General features: G+C 35.6%; 1 protein-coding gene and 5 non-coding genes across 6 annotated transcripts; 2 read left to right on the top strand and 4 right to left on the bottom strand.

Moving 5' to 3' along the window:
* Positions 1–761: 761 nt before the first annotated feature.
* LOC123419076 (ATP synthase subunit beta, chloroplastic) lies at positions 762–10,346 on the bottom strand. The gene has a single exon (XM_045107126.1). The coding sequence runs from the start codon at positions 9,963–9,965 to the stop codon at positions 8,469–8,471; it is 1,497 nt and encodes a 498-aa protein (XP_044963061.1). The 5' UTR covers positions 9,966–10,346; the 3' UTR covers positions 762–8,468.
* On the top strand, positions 966–1,052 carry TRNAS-GGA. Its single transcript has one exon. It is a non-coding gene; the product is annotated as a tRNA-Ser (tRNA).
* Positions 2,268–2,340, bottom strand: TRNAT-UGU. The gene has a single exon. It is a non-coding gene; the product is annotated as a tRNA-Thr (tRNA).
* On the top strand, positions 3,937–4,009 carry TRNAF-GAA. Its single transcript has one exon. It is a non-coding gene; the product is annotated as a tRNA-Phe (tRNA).
* A 10,052-nt stretch (positions 10,347–20,398) lies between the features above and the next one.
* TRNAW-CCA lies at positions 20,399–20,472 on the bottom strand. Its single transcript has one exon. It is a non-coding gene; the product is annotated as a tRNA-Trp (tRNA).
* A 139-nt stretch (positions 20,473–20,611) lies between these two features.
* TRNAP-UGG lies at positions 20,612–20,685 on the bottom strand. The gene has a single exon. It is a non-coding gene; the product is annotated as a tRNA-Pro (tRNA).
* Positions 20,686–20,893: the final 208 nt, after the last annotated feature.

Raw genomic sequence — 20,893 nt, forward strand, 5'->3', positions numbered from 1 at the left:
CTGTAGGTGTAACCTTTCGCTCAATACTCAAATCTACAATTGAAGTATCTGAAGCCGCATCAATCGAGGATACACGACGGAAGGAATTGTTAGTTCGCCTCACCTTCCCGAAGCGTGGGTTTGCTTGCTTTACAAATTTGGTTCTCTCTATGCCAACCCCTTTTCTTTTTCCTAAGACTGAGGTATAGGTAGGTCTAAAAAAAAGCAAAAAAAAAAAGAGTCAAATCGCACCATCTCTATAATAAGTAAATGCCTTTTTTTCTCCTGAGGTTGTCGGAATTATTCGCAATAAAATATTGGCTATAATTGAGAAGGTCTTATCAATGAAATTTCCATTTACACGGGATCTAGGCATAATTCCCAAGCCATTCTATATAGAATTGTTTTCATTCCTTCACAAAATAACATAAAAACAAACACATTCGATTCTTATAATTATAAATAGATTGATCCATATGCTCTAAATCCATATGTTTTAAATGGATAAGAGAGATATGGATTTTCCGCTCAGCTCAAATTGTATCCTTTTCCTTCTGCTTGGACACGAAGAGATATGCAATATTTGACTAAGACTGGATTTCATTCCACTTTCCTATTTCTGAACAACAACTTATGTCATCAACTATTTCGTGTTTTCAAAGTTATTAATTGTCTCATACTCTATTTTTGATTTCAATGGTGTAGCGTATCTTATGCAAACGGAATTCTAAGGTTTCTTTATTTTATTATGCAATAAGAAGAATTCTTGCATTCTCTTTTTCTTTAGTTGCGGGAAAACCTAAATTAAAACTTTTATTTTATAGCGAGCGCAATTTCTAGTAAAAAATCCTGTATCCTTCCACCTAGATCAAAAGGAATTTTTCCAATAGAACTAGGGAACCCCCGAGCGGTTGCGGTTGTACCTGTACTGCAGGAATAAGAAAACTCGCTATTCACTCAGTTTATTTTCCATAATAAGTTATGTAGGAAAGATGGCCGAGCGGTTCAAGGCGTAGCATTGGAACTGCTATGTAGACTTTTGTTTACCGAGGGTTCGAATCCCTCTCTTTCCGTTTTTCTTAATTCATCAACGTTAAGGATCACAATGTATCAAATCAAATAGCAATTTATTCCAGTAATAATATCTTATATTATCTTATTTTTATTTAATAGAAATTAAAAATTCTCTATAGCAAATTACTGTGGTATGTAAACATAGAGGAAAAAAGCAAAAAGGATCCTAATCCTAGGGTTAATCAATTTTAGCTAGTTGATGGGAAAATACGAATTAATGGTAATGGTCTTAGGGCTATTTAGTTCGGGGAAAGGGGAAGGGGAAGAAAATTCTATGAACCTTTCCTTTTTTCATTAAGTTCAAGTCTGACGAGAGTAATATTCTACAACTAACAACTCATTTATTTTGAGACCGACCCACTTCCTATCTAGGATTTTATTTACTAGTCCTTTATATTCCAATGTGTCAATCGTCAAATGGCTTGGCAATTTCCCCGGGTCCGATGAAGCAATATAATTTTGAACCAGACCTTTTGATCTTTGGTTATCTTTCGTAGTAATAATATCTCGGGGTTTGCAACGAAAACTTGGTATATTGACTATACGGCCATTAACTAAAATATGTCTATGGTTGACTAATTGGCGGGCCCCAGGAATGGTTGAAGCCATACCCAATCGAAAAAGGATATTATCCAAACGCATTTCAAGTAATTGTAGTAAAACCTGGCCTGTTGACCTTTTTGCTTTTCCAGCGATATGTACATATCTAAGTAATTGTCGTTCTGTCAGACCATAATGAAAACGCAATTTCTGTTTTTCTTGAAGACGAATACGATATTGCTCCTTTTTCCCAGAATTGAATTTTTTTTTAAGATTACTTCCGGATTTAGGTGTTTTTCTAGTGAGTCCTGGTAAAGCTCCCAAACGGCGTATTTTTTTTAAACGAGGTCCTCGATAACGGGACATGAAGACTCCTTTTTTTTATTGAAATTTCATTTTACACAATTAATTTCATTGTATTTACATTACAGAATACATCGAAATTAAAACTGAATTAAACTACAGGATAAACAGAGTAAAATCAACTAAAGTACCACAAAAAATGGAATTTCATCAAAATCTGTATTTTTTGTATTTTTTGTATATATATTATTTATTTTATTGTTTTGTATCTAGCAAAATAGTAAGGTAAAAAACATAAAAGATCCTGGATTCTCCATTTAATTCGGAAAAAAAGAGATTCTTGTTCGTAGAACATCGATAGAGAAAAAAAAAGCCGACTATCGGATTTGAACCGATGACCCTCGCATTACAAATGCGATGCTCTAACCTCTGAGCTAAGTGGGCTTACATAACGGAAATAGTGTAACAAATAGAAATAGGTATAGTATAGGAAATCCGTAAAATCTCAGATATTAGTTATTACTCTTAGCTATTAACTAGTTCTAAATTTGAAGTTCTACTTATAAAAAAATACTAAATAAAAAAATACTAAAACTTCTTAAAGATAAAGTTAGCTTGATATGCTTAACTATAGGATATTTAAAAAGAAAATTATAGACTTTATGGGTATTTTCATTCGATCATTATAGACTTTATTATTTGTTAATAATTTGAGGATTAATATTTCACTAAGGGGAACATAAAGTCAGAGTAAATAAAATTGATAATTCTGATTAGAAAAAAAGAATAAATATCCAGCGTTATAGTATAATTTCGAATACTATAAAAAAGTAAGACGGGAGGTGGGGGAGATAAAAAGTTTTGGATATATTGATTCGGATTGAATTGCAAATACATCAAGGATAGAATCAATGTAATTCAGAATTGCAATAAGCAAGCGGGGTCTCTCAAATAGAGTCGAACTGAACTGCTAGACTACGTTGAGTGATGAACTCAATGATTCAAAAAAAAAACTAAGAGATGGATGAAATTACACAAGGAATCCTGGTCTCAAAGAAGAGGGAAGTGGGGATATGGCGAAATCGGTAGACGCTACGGACTTGATTGTATTGAGCCTTGGTATGGAAACCTGCTAAGTGGTAACTTCCAAATTCAGAGAAACCCTGGAATTAAAAAAGGGCAATCCTGAGCCAAATCCGTGTTTTGAGAAGGGATTCTCGAACTAGAATACAAAGGAAAAGGATAGGTGCAGAGACTCAATGGAAGCTGTTCTAACGAATCGAGTTAATTACGTTGTGTTGTTAGTGGAATTCCTTCTAATTCTAAATTAGAGAAAGAGGGGTTTTATACTTTATACATTTAATAAACACGTATAGATACTGACATAGCAAACGATTAATCACAGAACTCATATTATAATATAGGTTCTTTATCTTTTTTAAAATTTCAAAATAAAATTCGAAATGATTATGAAATAAAAAACTCATATCATAATTTTATTTTGAATTATTGTGAATCCACTCCATTCGAATATTGAATAATCAAATTCTTCAATTCAAATTCAAAGTTTTGAGAACTTTTAAAAAGAAAGTGGATTAATCGGACGAGGACAAAGAGAGAGTCCCATTCTACATGTCAATACTGACAACAATGAAATTTCTAGTAAAAGGAAAATCCGTCGACTTTTTAAGTTGTGAGGGTTCAAGTCCCTCTATCCCCAAATCCTCTTTTTTTTTCTTTTTATCAATGGGTTTAAGATTCATTAGCTTTCTCATTCTACTCTTTCACAAAGGAAAGGAATGCGAAGAGAACTCAATGGATCTTATCCTATTCATTGAATAGATTTCTTTTTTATTAGAGTATCGGCAAGAAATCTTGGTTATTCACTCTATTTTTAAGTATTATTTAAGTAAACCATGCACAATGCATAGGGCTACCCCCCCCCTTTCAAATTTTGAATTTGAAATACTTTAATTGATTTTTTAGTCCTTTTAATTGACATAGATACAAATACTCTACTAGGATGATGCACAAGAAAAGGTCAGGATAGCTCAGTTGGTAGAGCAGAGGACTGAAAATCCTCGTGTCACCAGTTCAAATCTGGTTCCTGGCAGAGAAAAAAAAAGATCCACCGAATAGGTATTGATCCAAATACCTCGAGATGGATTGTGATACATATTTATTAATAATATATAATATAGATAGAGTATGATTTATTCATCTAAGTGGATAAATCTATAATATAAATATAGAGGCACTTCTTTTTAGAGAAGTTTTAAAATATACCCTTTCTTTATGATAAGGAAGGGGGTGAGATTAGGTTCCCCTTTATTTTTTTGCGTTTCTTTATTTTGTATTCCACTATTCCGACGAATATTTTTTTAGTCTTGCTTATCTTTATCTTATCTTATTTTCCTAGTTGTGCTAAGTCATGTGCGCGATACAAAGTTCCTGGTAGAGAACTTCTTTGAGTCATCCTATTTTTCTGTTCATATGAAGGAAATTAATATGTGATTTTCAAAATAGGGGAATCCAAATGAAACCCTTTTTTGGCTCAGTCTATCTGGAATGCTTTTGTATAATAGGAATTAATTATAAATAGGTATTCCGTTTCATCTAGGAAAAGAACCTAAAAATATTCCTTGACTTGAATAAAATCTGGAGTTGTGTTGTATAAGTGAGCACGAATTTCTTATCATTCAATGAGCATCTTGTATTTCATAAAAATTGGGGGTTATATAGTCCTTACGTAAGGGCCAGCCTATCCAACTTTCAGGCATTAGGATACGTTTAAGGCGCGGATGATTATCATAAGAGATTCCCACCATATCATAAGATTCGCGTTCTTGAAAATCGGCACTTCTCCAAATCCAGAAGACAGACGGAATTCTAGGATTATCCTTTTGGGCAAAGACTTTTATGCAGACTTCTTCTGGATTATCTATACCGTATTGTATTCTTGTAAGATGATACACGCTAGCTAAAGATCCACCGGGTGCTACATCATAAGCACATTGGGAGCGTAAATAATTATAACCATATACATATAAAATGACAGCAATGGAATCCCAATCCCCTGCTTTTATTTGTAAAGTCTCTATTCCTCGGTGATCAAAGCCCAAAGATCTATGAACCACCTCATGTTTGACTAGCCAATTAGATAACCAACCCTGCTGCATTGTCTTCATCTCTCCCTCTTTGTATAAATATTTCCCATTTCGGATGCAAGTTTGAAAGATTGCTCTGCTTTTTCTTTTTCTACACAAAAGAGCCCCCCCCTCCTAATTCACTAATTTGTAGGAAGGTACTGGACTTTTGGATTTTAAAAAAGTTTCAGAAGATATATCTAATGTCGATGGTGATTGATAGAGCAATTCTTGCTCATAAGTTCCTGTATGAGTACTGCGCCTAACATAAAGCTTGTGACTGGTAGTAAAACATCTTTTTTTATTTTGAGATAGAGTTCGATCCTCAACTATTTCTCGCGATATCTTCTTACGAAGTTTTGTTAGGGCATCTATAACTGCCTCCGGTTTAGGAGGGCAGCCCGGCAAGTAGACATCCACAGGAATTAACTTATCAACTCCCCGAACAGTACTATAGGAATCCGTACTGAACATTCCCCCTGTAATAGTACAGGCTCCCATAGCAATGACGTATTTTGGTTCAGGCATTTGCTCGTATAATCTCACTAAAGACGGAGCCATTTTCATTGTTACCGTACCGGCTGTTAAAATTAGGTCTGCTTGCCTAGGACTTGATCTTGGTACCAATCCATAACGATCAAAATCGAATCGTGAACCTATTAATGAAGCAAATTCAATGAAACAACAACTGGTACCGTATAGAAGGGGCCATAAACTGGAGAGTCTTGACCAATTCGAAAGATCATTTAGTGTAGTTGAAATAACAGAATTGGAACTTGTTTGGTCAAGTAAGGGAAACTCAATCAAATTCATAACTGTCTCAATAGAATCTTTTCCTTCTTTTTTTTTGTCTAAATATTCAGTTAAGACCATTCCAAGGCTCCTTTTCGCCATGCATAAACTAAACCGACAACTAAGATAAGCACGAAAATCAAAGCTTCGATAAAAACGGATACACCCAATACGTCGAAACTCATTGCCCAAGGGTATAGAAAGACGGTTTCCACATCAAAAACAACAAAAACGAGCGCAAACATATAATAGCGTATTCGGAATTGTACCCAAGCCCCTCCCATGGGTTCTATACCCGATTCATAACTAGAAAGCTTCTCTGGTCCTTCACTAACCGGGGCTAAAAGCCCTGAAATCGAAAATGCCAAAATAGGAATAAGGCTTGCTATTATTAGAAATGTCCAAAAAATATCATATTCGTGAAGCAGAAACATAATGTACTCCCATTAATGTGGAATAGGCGGAACTTAAATTAGTCAATTCAATTCAGCATTGTCAATTTATCCAGAACTTCTCTCTTTTCCTCGGTGAAACAAGAATCTTTTTTGTTCAAACAAAAGCGCTTAGTTTAGCCTTTGTTTCCTCTGTGCTGCATCTTCTTTAAAGATTCATCCAATGGAATCCCAACTCCCTTTCTTTTGGATTTCCATTCTATTTAGATATGGTGTATGTAGATCTAATTCTTATATAAAGAAAACTTTATCGTTTCACTTTGTCTCGCTTTCTCTAGAATCTCTATAAAAAAAGAATAGCTCTATCCTTTATTTACTATTTAATAATAATAAGAGACTATTAAATAAAAATGAGAATACTACTAATTAGAATAATTAGAACCTAATTAAGATAGTAGGACTAATCTATGCAGTATAATGAGAAGTAATACTATAAAAATAAAAATAAAGAACTCTATTTCAGAACTATGAGACAGAATATTCTGTTTTCTTATTTACTCTTTACTTTATTTTTTCTATTTTTCGTTTTTCTTTTCCTGTCTGTATGATTTTGATTTTCGATGAATGAGCCTTTGGTAATGCTTTTATCTCTATTCTATGTCGCAGGCGCCTATCCAGTCTATAAACAAATACTAATGCGAAAATGAAAACTATACTAAACTAAAGAAAACATAGGATAGAGATCCTAAAATAGAAAAAAGGGCATATTAGGGCTATACGGATTCGAACCGTAGACCTTCTCGGTAAAACAGATCAAACGGATTATTATCGAAATGATTTGAACTGTTTCAAAGACCCAACATGCATTTTTTTGCATTGGGCTCTTTCATAAACTGATTTAAAGATCAGTTAGTCCACCATAGTTTTTCTTTACGGAAAGATAATGAGATGGCTCCCTGTGCTCTGATTGATTTTTTGTATTATGATCTATCTAGGAGCAATACCAAAGTGTTTCAAAGGAGGATTACCTTGACTTAGGTCTGCCTCTGGTCTAAATTAAATCAACCTAAGTGAAATGGAGTCTCTATCGTTCCACTGCAAGAGTTAACTATGAGACTTCATACACCTTAAAGTTCATAGAACGAAAAGAAGTTTTTTGGAGGCCCTTATCCTCATTACGCCTAGCATTTAGTGGGCTGGATATTTACCTTATCAACTAGCAAATCCATAAGGGTTCTATTTGATTAGGCACCTGAATTGGCACCTGAATCGGACTGAACCGACTGTTTGTCAGGCTACTGTTCTCCTATTCTCTCGAATCTATGAAGTAAGACATTGATTTTGCAATAAGATCGATTATGTTCATTGCATAATAAGCTCCTTTGAAAAGCATTGGCGCACGTGTAAACGAGTTGCTCTACCGAACTGAGCTATAGCCCTTATCAGAGATATCTTAACATATAGAGAATTTCTTGTCAAGATGAATATTTTCTAATGCCAGAGGATATCCCTTTGATCTGTATCTGTTTAGTATTTAGTTTAGTATTTAGTATATAACAGACCAATAACAGAGCGGTATTGCTTAGAAAAGGGATTCAATATATAATCGATCGAAGTAATGGGTCTTCCTTTGTGGTGATAAATTGCCTACTTAACTCAGTGGTTAGAGTATTGCTTTCATACGGCGGGAGTCATTGGTTCAAATCCAATAGTAGGTAAGTAGGTAGAAAAATTACTAGATAGCATTGGACTTACTTCGCTTCGCTATCTAATAACTTTTTCTACCCCTCTTCCCTTTTTCTTTGTATCAACTATAAACCACTGGATTGTCTTCAATTGGATGGGGGAATCCAATTGACAGCCTCGATTCGTATCCTAGCTCGTCTGAGAGCGAGCTTCGCTTCAACCAAATCTTTCGTACCCTCAGCTTTACTCAAGTTAGCTTCGGCTATTTCAAGTGCCTTTTGAGCTTCTTCCGGATCAATATCACTACCCAGTTCCGCATCATTTCCTAAAATGATGATCTCATTATTAACTATTCTCGCAAAACCGCTCCACAGAACCGCCGTTAACCATTGGTCGTTGAGGAGGCGTATTCTCAAAGGACCCATATCTACTGCTGTGTTAATAGGGGCGTGGTTTGGTAATACGCCAATTTGGCCACTATTCGTGGATAAAATGATTTCTTTCACTTCACAATCCCAAATAATTCGCTTAGGAGTCAGTACATAAAGATTTAATTTCATTTCTGCGATTTGTTCTCCTCTTCTAAGGTTATAGCTTTCGTGCTAGCTTCATCGATGTTACCCACCAAATAAAAAGCCTGTTCAGGTAGGCCGTCTAATTCTCCGGAAAGGATTAGTTGAAATCCCCTAATAGTTTCCGCAAGAGCAACATACTTTCCTGGAGAACCAGTAAAAACTTCTGCCACAAAGAACGGTTGTGATAAGAAACGCTCAATTTTTCTTGCTCTTGCTACAGTTAAACGATCCTCTTCCGATAATTCATCCAAGCCAAGAATTGCGATAATGTCCTGAAGTTCTTTGTAACGTTGTAAAGTTTCCTTAACTCTTTGCGCAGTTTCATAATGTTCGTTGCCAACGATCCGAGGCTGTAACATAGTTGATGTTGAATCTAAAGGATCTACTGCTGGATAAATACCCTTGGAAGCTAATCCTCTGGAAAGTACGGTAGTAGCATCCAAATGTGCAAATGTTGTGGCAGGGGCAGGGTCGGTCAAATCGTCCGCAGGTACATAAACTGCTTGAATCGAAGTTATAGATCCCTTTTTAGTAGAAGCAATTCTTTCTTGCAAAGAACCCATTTCTGTACTAAGAGTAGGTTGATAACCCACTGCGGAGGGCATTCTCCCTAATAAAGCGGATACCTCTGATCCTGCTTGAACAAAACGAAAGATATTATCGATAAATAAAAGCACGTCTTGCTTATTAACATCTCGGAAATATTCTGCCATAGTTAGGGCAGTTAAACCAACTCTCATACGAGCTCCCGGTGGTTCATTCATTTGGCCATAGACTAGAGCTACCTTTGATTCTTCAATATTTTTTTCATTAATTACTCCGGATTCCTTCATTTCCATATAAAGATCATTTCCTTCACGAGTCCGTTCCCCTACTCCACCGAATACGGATACGCCCCCATGAGCTTTAGCAATGTTATTGATTAATTCCATGATCAGTACTGTTTTACCTACTCCAGCCCCCCCAAATAGTCCTATTTTTCCTCCACGTCGATAAGGAGCTAAAAGATCGACGACCTTAATACCTGTTTCAAAGATGGATAATTTCGTATCTAACTCGATAAAGGCAGGCGCAGATCTATGAATAGGGAACGTTGCACTACTATCTACAGGACCCAAATTGTCAACAGGCTCCCCAAGAACGTTGAAAATTCGTCCGAGAGTAGCTCCACCGACCGGAACACTGAGAGGAGCTCCCGTGTCAATCACTTCCATTCCTCTCATCAACCCGTCCGTAGCACTCATAGCTACAGCTCTAACTCGATTATTTCCTAATAATTGTTGTACCTCACAAGTCACATTAATTTGCTTATCGGCAGTGTCTCTACTCTGGACTACTAAAGCGTTATAAATATAAGGTAACTTGCCCGGGGGAAAAGTGACATCCAGCACGGGTCCAATAATTTGATCGATACGACCTGTACTTTTTTCTTCACTTGTGGAAACCCCGGGACGAGAAGTAGTAGGATTGGTTCTCATAATTATCACATAATTAAAAAAAAGGAATTTGTCGAAATTTTTCTTTTTTTATTGTTGAATAATGCCAAATCAAATCAAAAAAAATCCAAAAGTAAAAAGGAAATGAATTAGTTAATTCAATAAGAGAGAAAAGGGGACCAGGACTTGATTTCGTTGCCCAAGCGAATCCCATTCAATCGTTTACTCATGGAATGAGTCCGTTGGAAAGTTCAATCAATCTTTTTTTCATATACATTTTGCCTTTTGTGGAGGATCTGTGCCTACTCTACTTTCCTATCTAGGACTTCGATATACAAAATATATACTACTGTGAAGCATAGATTGCTGTCAACAAAGAATTTTATTAGTATTTAGTTAGGTATTTGCATTCCAAATAAGAAAAGAGACCTATTAAGAACTTGTAAAATAAGGATTAGGGATTAATTTGGGTTGCGCTATACCTATCAAAGAGTATACAATAATGATGGATTTGGTAAATCAAATCCATGGTTTAATAACGAACCGTGTTAACTTACCATAACAACAACTCAATTCCTATCGAATTCCTATAGTGGAATTCCTATAGGATAGAACATACACAGGGTGTACGCATTATATATGAATGAAACATATTCATTAACCTAAGCATGCCCTCAATTTTCTTTAATGAGTTGATATTATATTAATTGAATATCCTTTTTGTTTTACGAGATTTTTGCTAAAGTTTCATTTACGCCTAATTAACATCGAGTAGACCCTGTTATTGTGAGAATTCTTAATTCAAGAGTTGTAGGGAGGGACTTATGTCACCACAAACAGAAACTAAAGCAGGTGTTGGATTTCAAGCTGGTGTTAAAGATTATAAATTGACTTACTACACCCCAGAGTATGAAACTAAGGATACTGATATCTTGGCAGCATTCCGAGTAAGTCCTCAGCCTGGGGTTCCGCCCGAAGAAGCAGGGGCTGCAGTAGCTGCCGAATCTTCTACTGGTACATGGACAACTGTTTGGACTGATGGACTTACCAGTCTTGATCGTTACAAAGGACGATGCTATCACATCGAGCCTGTTGCTGGGGAAGACAGCCAATGGATCTGTTATGTAGCTTATCCATTAGACCTATTTGAGGAGGGTTCCGTTACTAACATGTTTACTTCCATTGTGGGTAACGTATTTGGGTTCAAAGCCCTACGTGCTCTACGTTTGGAGGATCTACGAATTCCCCCTACTTATTCAAAAACTTTCCAAGGCCCGCCTCATGGTATCCAAGTTGAAAGAGATAAGTTGAACAAGTATGGCCGTCCTTTATTGGGATGTACTATTAAACCAAAATTGGGATTATCCGCAAAAAATTATGGTAGAGCGTGTTATGAGTGTCTACGTGGTGGACTTGATTTTACCAAAGATGATGAAAACGTAAACTCACAACCATTTATGCGCTGGAGAGACCGTTTTGTCTTTTGTGCCGAAGCTATTTATAAATCACAGGCCGAAACCGGTGAAATCAAGGGGCATTACTTGAATGCGACTGCGGGTACATGTGAAGAAATGATTAAGAGAGCTGTATTTGCGAGAGAATTAGGGGTTCCTATTGTAATGCATGACTACTTAACCGGGGGATTCACCGCAAATACTACTTTGGCTCACTATTGCCGCGACAATGGCTTACTTCTTCACATTCACCGTGCAATGCATGCAGTTATTGATAGACAGAAAAATCATGGTATGCATTTCCGTGTATTAGCTAAAGCATTGCGTATGTCTGGGGGAGATCATATCCACTCCGGTACAGTAGTAGGTAAGTTAGAAGGGGAACGCGAAATGACTTTAGGTTTTGTTGATTTATTGCGCGATGATTTTATTGAAAAAGATCGTGCTCGCGGTATCTTTTTCACTCAGGACTGGGTATCCATGCCAGGTGTTATACCGGTAGCTTCAGGTGGTATTCATGTTTGGCATATGCCAGCTCTGACCGAAATCTTTGGGGACGATTCTGTATTACAATTTGGTGGAGGAACTTTAGGACATCCTTGGGGGAATGCACCTGGTGCAGCAGCTAATCGAGTGGCTTTAGAAGCTTGTGTACAAGCTCGTAACGAAGGGCGTGATCTTGCTCGCGAAGGTAATGAAATTATCCGAGCAGCTTGCAAATGGAGTCCTGAACTAGCCGCAGCTTGTGAAGTATGGAAGGCGATCAAATTCGAGTTCGAGCCGGTAGATACTATCGATAAGAAGGTCTAAAAAAAAATAAACGAAATAAAAAGAGAAAAAAATAAGTTATGAAATGCAGTAATTCTTCTTTATTCTTCTAATTGATTGCAATTAAACTCGGCTCAATCTTTTTTTTTATAAAAAAGATTGAGCCGAATAAAAATAGATCATGATATGATCATGAGACTTGACAAATCGAGATTCGTCTATTCTATATATCTAGAATATATATATATATTAAGGTATAATACAATAAAGAAATAAAAAGAAAATAATAAAATATAGTAGTATCATATGATAATGGAATCAAATACGCAGTATTTACAGAAAAAAGTCTTCGTTTATTGGGAAAGAATCAATATACTTTTAATGTCGAATCGGGATTCACTAAGACAGAAATAAAGCATTGGTTCAAACTCTTCTTTGGATTAAGGTGGTAGCTGTGAATAGCCATCGACTACCTGGAAAAGGTAGAAGAATAGGACCTATTCTGGGCCGTACAATGCATTACAGACGTATGATCATTACCCTTCAACCGGGTTATTCTATTCCACTTCTAGATAGAGAAAAAAACTAAAGGAGAATGAATGAAAAAAGACATAGTTTGGAAGTTAGACCTTTTTATAAGACTCTCTTTCAATTTCAAAAAAGAGGACGTTTGAAACTTTTAACAGGCGTAATCGTGAGTCAACATGCTAGAACTAGATAAGGAAGTTTTCTATAACCTTAATAAAAAGGATAAAAAGGTAGTTTTAGTTTATGACTCCGATCAAGAGCGAGAAATCCTTGATTTGGGATTGGACATAGAACCTGGACCCATCGGAGAGACGTTGAAAGGAGCGTATCCTGATGGTAAGAATTATACTTTCGTGGAAATACAGCGCTATAGACTTCAGTGTGGTAGAGTAGACGTTTTGTTCCTAATTTTTCTGGACCAAACCTCCGCTCCGACCCAACGATACAATGAATTTTTTCTGTTCATATTCATAAATAAAAAAGATTAGGAATCGCAATGCTACTATATGCGTCCAGAGCAGTATTTTGAATACTATTCTTCTATAATCCATTATTGCGCGGGGTCTTACTAACAGGACTTCGCGGCACAGGACGGGTCTTCGTCGAAAAGCTAACACCACCCGGCATTTTCATACCCTTTCTTTGGGTGGTATATCGCCTTTAAAAGTCTAAGAGGGTAGTAGGGGGGATCTTAAGAGGGTAGTAGGGGATCTTAAGAGGGTAGTAGGGGATCTATAGTAGGTAAGATAATTTGCCCTTTGATTTTGATTGAATATACTATTTTTCTGCCTTTACCACGCATTATTGTATGCGCTTCTAGAGAAGTATGTATGCAGGAAGTAAATTCTAGTCGCTTTCTTTTGAATCCAATTTCAAATTAGATTAGAAAGATAGAAAGGCCATGAGGATGGGAAAATAAAAAAAATCTTTTTAATTAGTTCTCCTTTTTTGGAATTTTCTTATTATCCTTATCATTTTTTTTACAGAATATTTTGCAAACTAAAAAAATACAATAGTCAATATTCCTTATAATAGATATACTTAATTATATCATAAGAATCTTAAGATATTTTTCGACTAGATAGAAATAGTAAATTTGAATTGAGACACCTATTCCATGACGGATTTAAACTTACCTTCTATTTTCGTGCCTTTAGTAGGCTTAGTATTTCCGGCAATTGCAATGACTTCTTTATTTCTTTATGTGCAAAAAAAAAAGATTGTCTAGTATTTTTTAGTGTAAGTAATATAATATGGTAGGGTATGTGACTTTTTCTACACACACTTTCTACACACAAATGAAAAACGGCTATGGATGCAGATATAGGCTACGAGCATAAATGCATGAATATGCAGAGCTTGGTATAGCGAGTTTTTTTTTATTTATTTTAATTGAATCAACGAATATTTTTTGAATAGAAAGTCAATGTATCTAACCTATTATTTCACAGGAGTACTAGTTGCTGAAGGCGATTTCAGAATCAAAAAAAGTAAAGGCAAAATTATTTAGCTTATTCTCTCAATTTCAATCGACCGCTGCTGGATTTAGTATATCTAATATGAATTGGCGATCAGAACACATATGGGTAGAACTTCTAAAAGGTTCTCGAAAAAGGAGTAATTTTTTCTGGGCCTGTATTCTTTTTCTAGGTTCACTAGGATTCTTATTGGTTGGGACTTCCAGTTATCTTGGTAAGAATATTATATCTATACTTCCATCTCAAGAAATTCTTTTTTTTCCGCAGGGGGTCGTGATGTCTTTCTACGGAATCGCAGGCCTATTCATTAGCTCCTACCTGTGGTGTACTATTTTGTGGAATGTAGGTAGTGGTTATGACCGATTCGATAGAAAAGAGGGAATAGTTTGCATTTTTCGTTGGGGATTCCCTGGAATAAAACGTCGCGTCTTCCTTCGATTCCTTATGCGGGATATCCAATCAATTAGAATTCAGGTTAAAGAGGGTCTTTATCCTCGTCGTATTCTTTATATGGAAATCCGGGGCCAGGGGATCATTCCCTTGACTCGTACTGATGATAAGTTTTTTACTCCACGAGAAATTGAACAAAAAGCTGCCGAATTGGCCTATTTCTTGCGCGTACCAATTGAAGTATTTTGAGGTATCTTTTTTGAACTGAATTGAATGAAGAAAAGATAAATTGGAAGAAGAAAAGTTTTCTCAACATGGGGAGGAAGTCCCTTCGAAATTGGATTTGTTATTGTAAGGGGATTTTTAAGTATTTATCTAAAGGAAGGAACAAACGAGGATAAGATAAAATTATTTTAAATTTTTTTTGTCGAAGTTAGATATATTGCATACTATTCTTCTCTTCCATTTTCACCCGAAAGGGCTTTTTTTATTCTATTTCACTATTTCATTCCATCTAGATCTAAGAAAGAACCCAATGCACTGAAATTCCACTAATATACAAAAAAGAAGAATAGATACAGGGTATCAAACCTATAGAGTTTTTGCTTCAAAGAAATAGAAATATCATGAAATAGAAATATCATCATATAGAGTCAGGGAATGGAATAGAGTCAGCGAATGAAGCATATTCATTAACAACTCCATTTACAGATCAAAAATGAAAAAAAAGAAAGCATTGCCTTCTTTACTATATCTTGTATTTATCGTACTTTTGCCTTGGGGGGTCTCTTCCTCATTTAACAAATGTCTGGAACTTTGGATTAAGAATTGGTGGAATACCAGGCAATCCGAAACTCTCTTAACTGATATTCAAGAGAAAAGGATTCTAGAAAGATTCATAGAATTAGAAGAACTTTCTCTCTTGGACGAGATGATAAAAGGGAAACTAAAGACACATGTACAAAAACCTCCTACAGGAATACACAAGGAAATAATACAATGGGTCAAAATAAATAATGAGGATCATCTCCATATCATTTTGCATTTCTCGACAAATATAATCTGTTTGGCTATTCTAAGTGGTTCTTTTTTTCTGGGTAAAGAGGAACTTGTCATTTTGAATTCTTGGGTTCAGGAATTCTTCTATAATTTAAATGACTCAATAAAAGCTTTTTTTATTCTTTTAGTTACTGATTTTTTTGTTGGATTTCACTCCACCCGTGGTTGGGAACTAGTAATTCGTTGGGTCTATAACGATTTTGGATGGGCTCCTAATGAGCTTATTTTCACTATTTTTGTTTGTAGTTTTCCAGTAATTCTAGATACATGTTTGAAATTTTGGGTCTTTTTTTGTTTAAACCGTCTATCTCCTTCGCTTGTAGTCATTTATCATTCAATTAGTGAAGCATAAATTCATTTGATCTCCCGATATTAATATTAATCAAATTAGCATCTTTCTTTAGAAAGAAAGCCCTTTTCCATTTTACCAAAATTCTTTCTATTTATACCTGCTTTAAGGTATTCATCATTGCAGTACAACTGTTGCAGTAGAATGCCAACAAATTCGTGTATAGGGAACTAGATTAGCTTAGCTACCTATCTAATTTATTGTAGAAATTCTGGGATCTGTGATTGGACATGGAAAATAGAAATACTTTTTCTTGGGTAAAGGAACAGATAACTCGATCGATTTCTGTATCGATCATGATATACGTAATAACTCGGACATCTATTTCAAATGCATATCCCATTTTTGCGCAGCAGGGTTATGAAAACCCACGAGAAGCAACTGGGCGAATTGTATGTGCCAATTGCCATTTAGCTAGCAAGCCCGTCGATATTGAAGTTCCCCAAGCTGTGCTTCCCGATACTGTATTTGAAGCAGTTCTTCGAATTCCTTATGATATGCAATTGAAACAAGTTCTTGCTAATGGAAAAAAGGGAGGGTTGAATGTAGGTGCTGTTCTTATTTTGCCCGAGGGATTTGAATTAGCGCCGCCCGACCGTATTTCCCCTGAGTTAAAAGAAAAGATAGGAAATCTTGCTTTTCAGAGTTATCGTCCCGATAAAAAAAATATTCTTGTGATAGGCCCTGTTCCCGGTAAGAAATATAGTGAAATTGTCTTTCCCATTCTTTCCCCTGATCCTGCTACGAAGAAAGATGCTCATTTCTTAAAATATCCTATATATGTAGGGGGAAACCGAGGAAGAGGACAGATCTATCCTGATGGTAGCAAGAGTAACAATACAGTCTATAATGCTACGTCAACAGGTATAGTAAGAAAAATACTACGTAAAGAAAAAGGGGGGTATGAAATATCCATAGTTGATGCATCAGATGGACGCCAAGTGATTGATATTATACCTCCCGGACCAGAACTTCTTGTTTCAGAGGGGGAATCCATCAAGATTGATCAACCATTAACAAGCAATCCTAATGTGGGAGGTTTTGGTCAGGGGGACGCAGAAATCGTGCTTCAGGATCCATTACGTGTCCAAGGCCTTTTGTTCTTCTTCGCATCCGTTATTTTGGCACAAGTTTTTTTGGTTCTCAAAAAGAAACAGTTTGAAAAGGTTCAATTGTACGAAATGAATTTCTAGGTCCCGGAATTTCTTACCATCAAGTTGGTAAAAAGCCTCGATTTATTGGCAATTGCTAGAATTATCTATGATCTTTTTTGGAAATCCTTTTTTTGTTTAGACTTTTTTTTGTTTACGAGATGTCTGGAATTCCTTATTTATATCTCATGCAAAAGAAGAGAATCCAAGGCAAAGGCGAGAACAATAAAATTTAAATTTCTTTCGAGGGATTGCAGGTCTTCTTAATCGTCTATTCGGCACAAGAAAAAGGCTTTTTCTTGTGCCGATTCTTCTTGTATCAAAATAAGAATCCTTTTTCTTCCTAATTCGTCAAAGATTACTTTACTATTTCTTCTTTATTCGGGTCTGTCTCTTGGGCCTCTTTTTCTTTTGCTTAGGTTTAGCCGAGGTAGTGGACAAACAGAGGGGAAGAAAATATGGCGGGGGACAAATTTCTTGTGATTGTAAGCAAATAGAATTGCTTGGCTTGTTTAATTAAGTTTAACTTCAAACTTACAGAAATTTTGCAAAAAAAAGTAAACTCTTCCATTGAAGGTTTTTTTTTTATTTTTAGGCTAGTTGAATAGTTTTGATTAAGGTTTTATTAGTTTATTACTCGAAACTAAATCAAGGATTTTCAGGATACTTCCTTTGTGGAATAAGATATTGGATCCTCGAGTGATCTCTTTTTCTTGTTGCTTCATAAGAGTGAATCGAATAGATTCAATTCGCGTTATAAGAGTAAAAATTCCGCGGGTCCTTTCCGCTCTAATCAGATAAAGGGGGTAAGGACCCGCTAAGCTCCTACTTTTTCATGTTTACAATCTGGTCCCTCCGATTACTATAGAGATGAACCCAATCCAGAATATGAACCATAAAAGAAAACACCTACTAAACCAATCACAGGAATACCAGCTACAGTACCTATCAGCCAAAGAGGAATTCTTCCAGTAGTATCGGCCATTTCCCCTACTTTCCTCCACATTTTATCAATTGGTCATGCTAGAGACAAAAACAGTCATGGGTAGTTATAAGGATGGTATCTTTCCAAATGGGATAAGAGAATTCTTATTAGTCTCTTTCTTTCTCTCAATTGAAGAAGTAATTGGAAAATAAAACAGCAAGTACAAAAATGAGTAATAAACCCCAGTATAGACTGGTACGATTCAATTCAACATTTTGTTCATTCGGGTTTGATTGTGTCATAGTTCTATAGTTGGAATTTGGTTTATCGTTGGATGAACTGCATTGCTGATATTGATCCCAAGAAAAAAACAGTAGGTACAGCTAGTCCGTGAATAGCCAGCCATCGCACTGTAAAAATAGGATAGGTTCGATCTATGGTCATTGAGGGCCTCCTAAAAGGATCTACTAAATTCATCGAGTTGTTCTAAAGAATCAAAACGGTCGGTTATTAACGGAATTCCTTGTCGGCTTTCCGTGAAATATTCGTTTGGCCTAGGACTTCCAAACACGTCATAAGCTAAACCCGTACTGACAAATAACCAACCCGCAATGAATAGGGAAGGTATAGTAATGCTATGAATAACCCAGTATCGAATACTGGTAATAATATCAGCAAAAGAACGTTCTCCCGTGCTTCCAGACATGCTGAACTCCCAAAATTTTTGTACATTCAAAAAAGGAATTGATTCCGTAAAAGATGGGATCAACCAGTAAATAGAAAATTACTGATATTTCATCCTTGTGAGATTGTCAATTTTGTACCAAAGGTGTATTTTGAGTATACCGAATTAGTATAGCTATCCTTCCTATGGCACAGCAATCTGGTTTTGCCTGGTTCCGAAACATAATTACTTTTTTTTGTCTATAGGTAAGCTATATGTTATTCAAGGCGTCAATAGAAAACCCCTTTTTTGTAGGTTCTATTTATTTTCCTTGGCTTCGGAATAATAGAGTAATTCGGAATAGCAGCCAAAATCTTGGGAAAATCTAAGTTAATGATCAATAGGTTTGGATAAATAATTTAGGAAGGATATTCTCATACTGACACAATACAAGGACAAGTATATATATGTGAAATTTATCCTTTCATAATTCGTAATTAATCCTTGTCTTGTTTGTTGGATTAGGTCTAACTTTCTTGACCAAACTGCGAGCGTGGAACTTTACGAGATGAAATAGGGAAAGACAGAAGATAGAATAGAACTTAAAAGGATAATTGAAGTGACTCGTCTTCGAATCTACTTTGGTTGGAGTTCGAAAAAGGAATAAAAATAAAGTAAATTCAAGGAAGAGCTTTCTTTTTTTTTTAACAGACCCTCGGGAGGTCGTGGAATGCTTTTCTTCTCCTCTTATTCCATATAGAATACAATCAGTTAAAATTAAAATAAGAAGGAATAGGGGAATATTCGATCGTTCAGTCCAAAAAGAGGGTCCTATTGAAAAAGAAATTATCCAAAATAGAAAGAAGTTTTTTTTTCAAATTCAATTGTTTATTTATCTCTTATTCCGAAATTTCCCTGAAAATCCAATTTCATTTTTTCATTCAATGGGGTTATATGATCTAGTTCTTAATATTATTACTTTACTCAATTGAAAAATTCCATAACAAATCTCTTGATTCGAAATTAGGGACTCATGTATCATCTGATGAATCCACTTTCTTTTACACTTCTGTATCTCACTCTATCTTGTTTTTTAGTATTATCTAAAATAACTGATGAATTATGAATTTTCCATAACTTAGGTAAATGCTTTACCAACATATGTAGTGTAGTAAAAAAAAATAAATGGAATTTAACTCTTTCATGCTTACTTTAACTAGTTATTTCGGTTTTCTACTGGCTGCTTTAACTATAACCCCAGCTCTATTTATTGGCTTGAACAAGATACGTCTTATTTGAATTGACTGAATAATAATAATTCAGAAAAGCAAAATCTTTCTTTGGGATTCCTGATATTCTACGACTCTTTTCCAGACTAATTAGGAATTCTTTTCTTGGTCATTGAGATTCGTGGATAATTTAGAGTACTATTTAGGGATAGATCGTACCTCTTTTTTTATCCCCCCGAACAAATCGAAATGATTGAAGTTTTTCTATTTGGAATCGTCTTAGGCCTAATTCCTATTACTTTAGCGGGATTATTCGTGACTGCGTATTTGCAATACAGGCGTGGGGATCAGTTGGATCTTTGATTGAGTCATTTTTTTTTTTTTATTGACCTCCTCTCTGGTCTGGAGGAGGTCAAATTGGAGTTACAATTCAATTTTGTTAAATTATTTTACTCTGCTTCGACATAAGATAGATGGAATCACGCTCTGTAGGATTTGAACCTACGACATCGGGTTTTGGAGACCCGCGTTCTACCGAACTGAACTAAGAGCGCTTTCATTCATTCAAAAAGAAAATCTTTTTCTATTCCTAATGTATCTCACGTACGTATAGTCTCCACAAATTCCAGTTATACCCACTTTACTTTAATTGATCTCGTTGCTACTGCCTATAAAGAAGAAAGAAGTAATAGGTAGGGATGACAGGATTTGAACCTGTGACATTTTGTACCCAAAACAAACGCGCTACCAAGCTGCGCTACATCCCTTTTCCAAATTAAATTGTTGTGCAATGCCATTGTACACAATTCCTGTCTTCTTTTCCACATCATAATTTTCTTATTCTTTCTCTATCTATATATAGAACCCTCGTGTCATTTCTTCTTTTTGGTCTCATATAATTAAGGAATTATATACAGCTAAAATCCAATAGAATTTCGCCTATAAAAGAAAGATTACTTTTCCTTGATAATATAT

The sequence above is a fragment of the Hordeum vulgare genome, unplaced genomic scaffold, assembly GCF_904849725.1.
Source record: "Hordeum vulgare subsp. vulgare unplaced genomic scaffold, MorexV3_pseudomolecules_assembly, whole genome shotgun sequence".
Classification (NCBI taxonomy): domain Eukaryota; kingdom Viridiplantae; phylum Streptophyta; class Magnoliopsida; order Poales; family Poaceae; genus Hordeum; species Hordeum vulgare.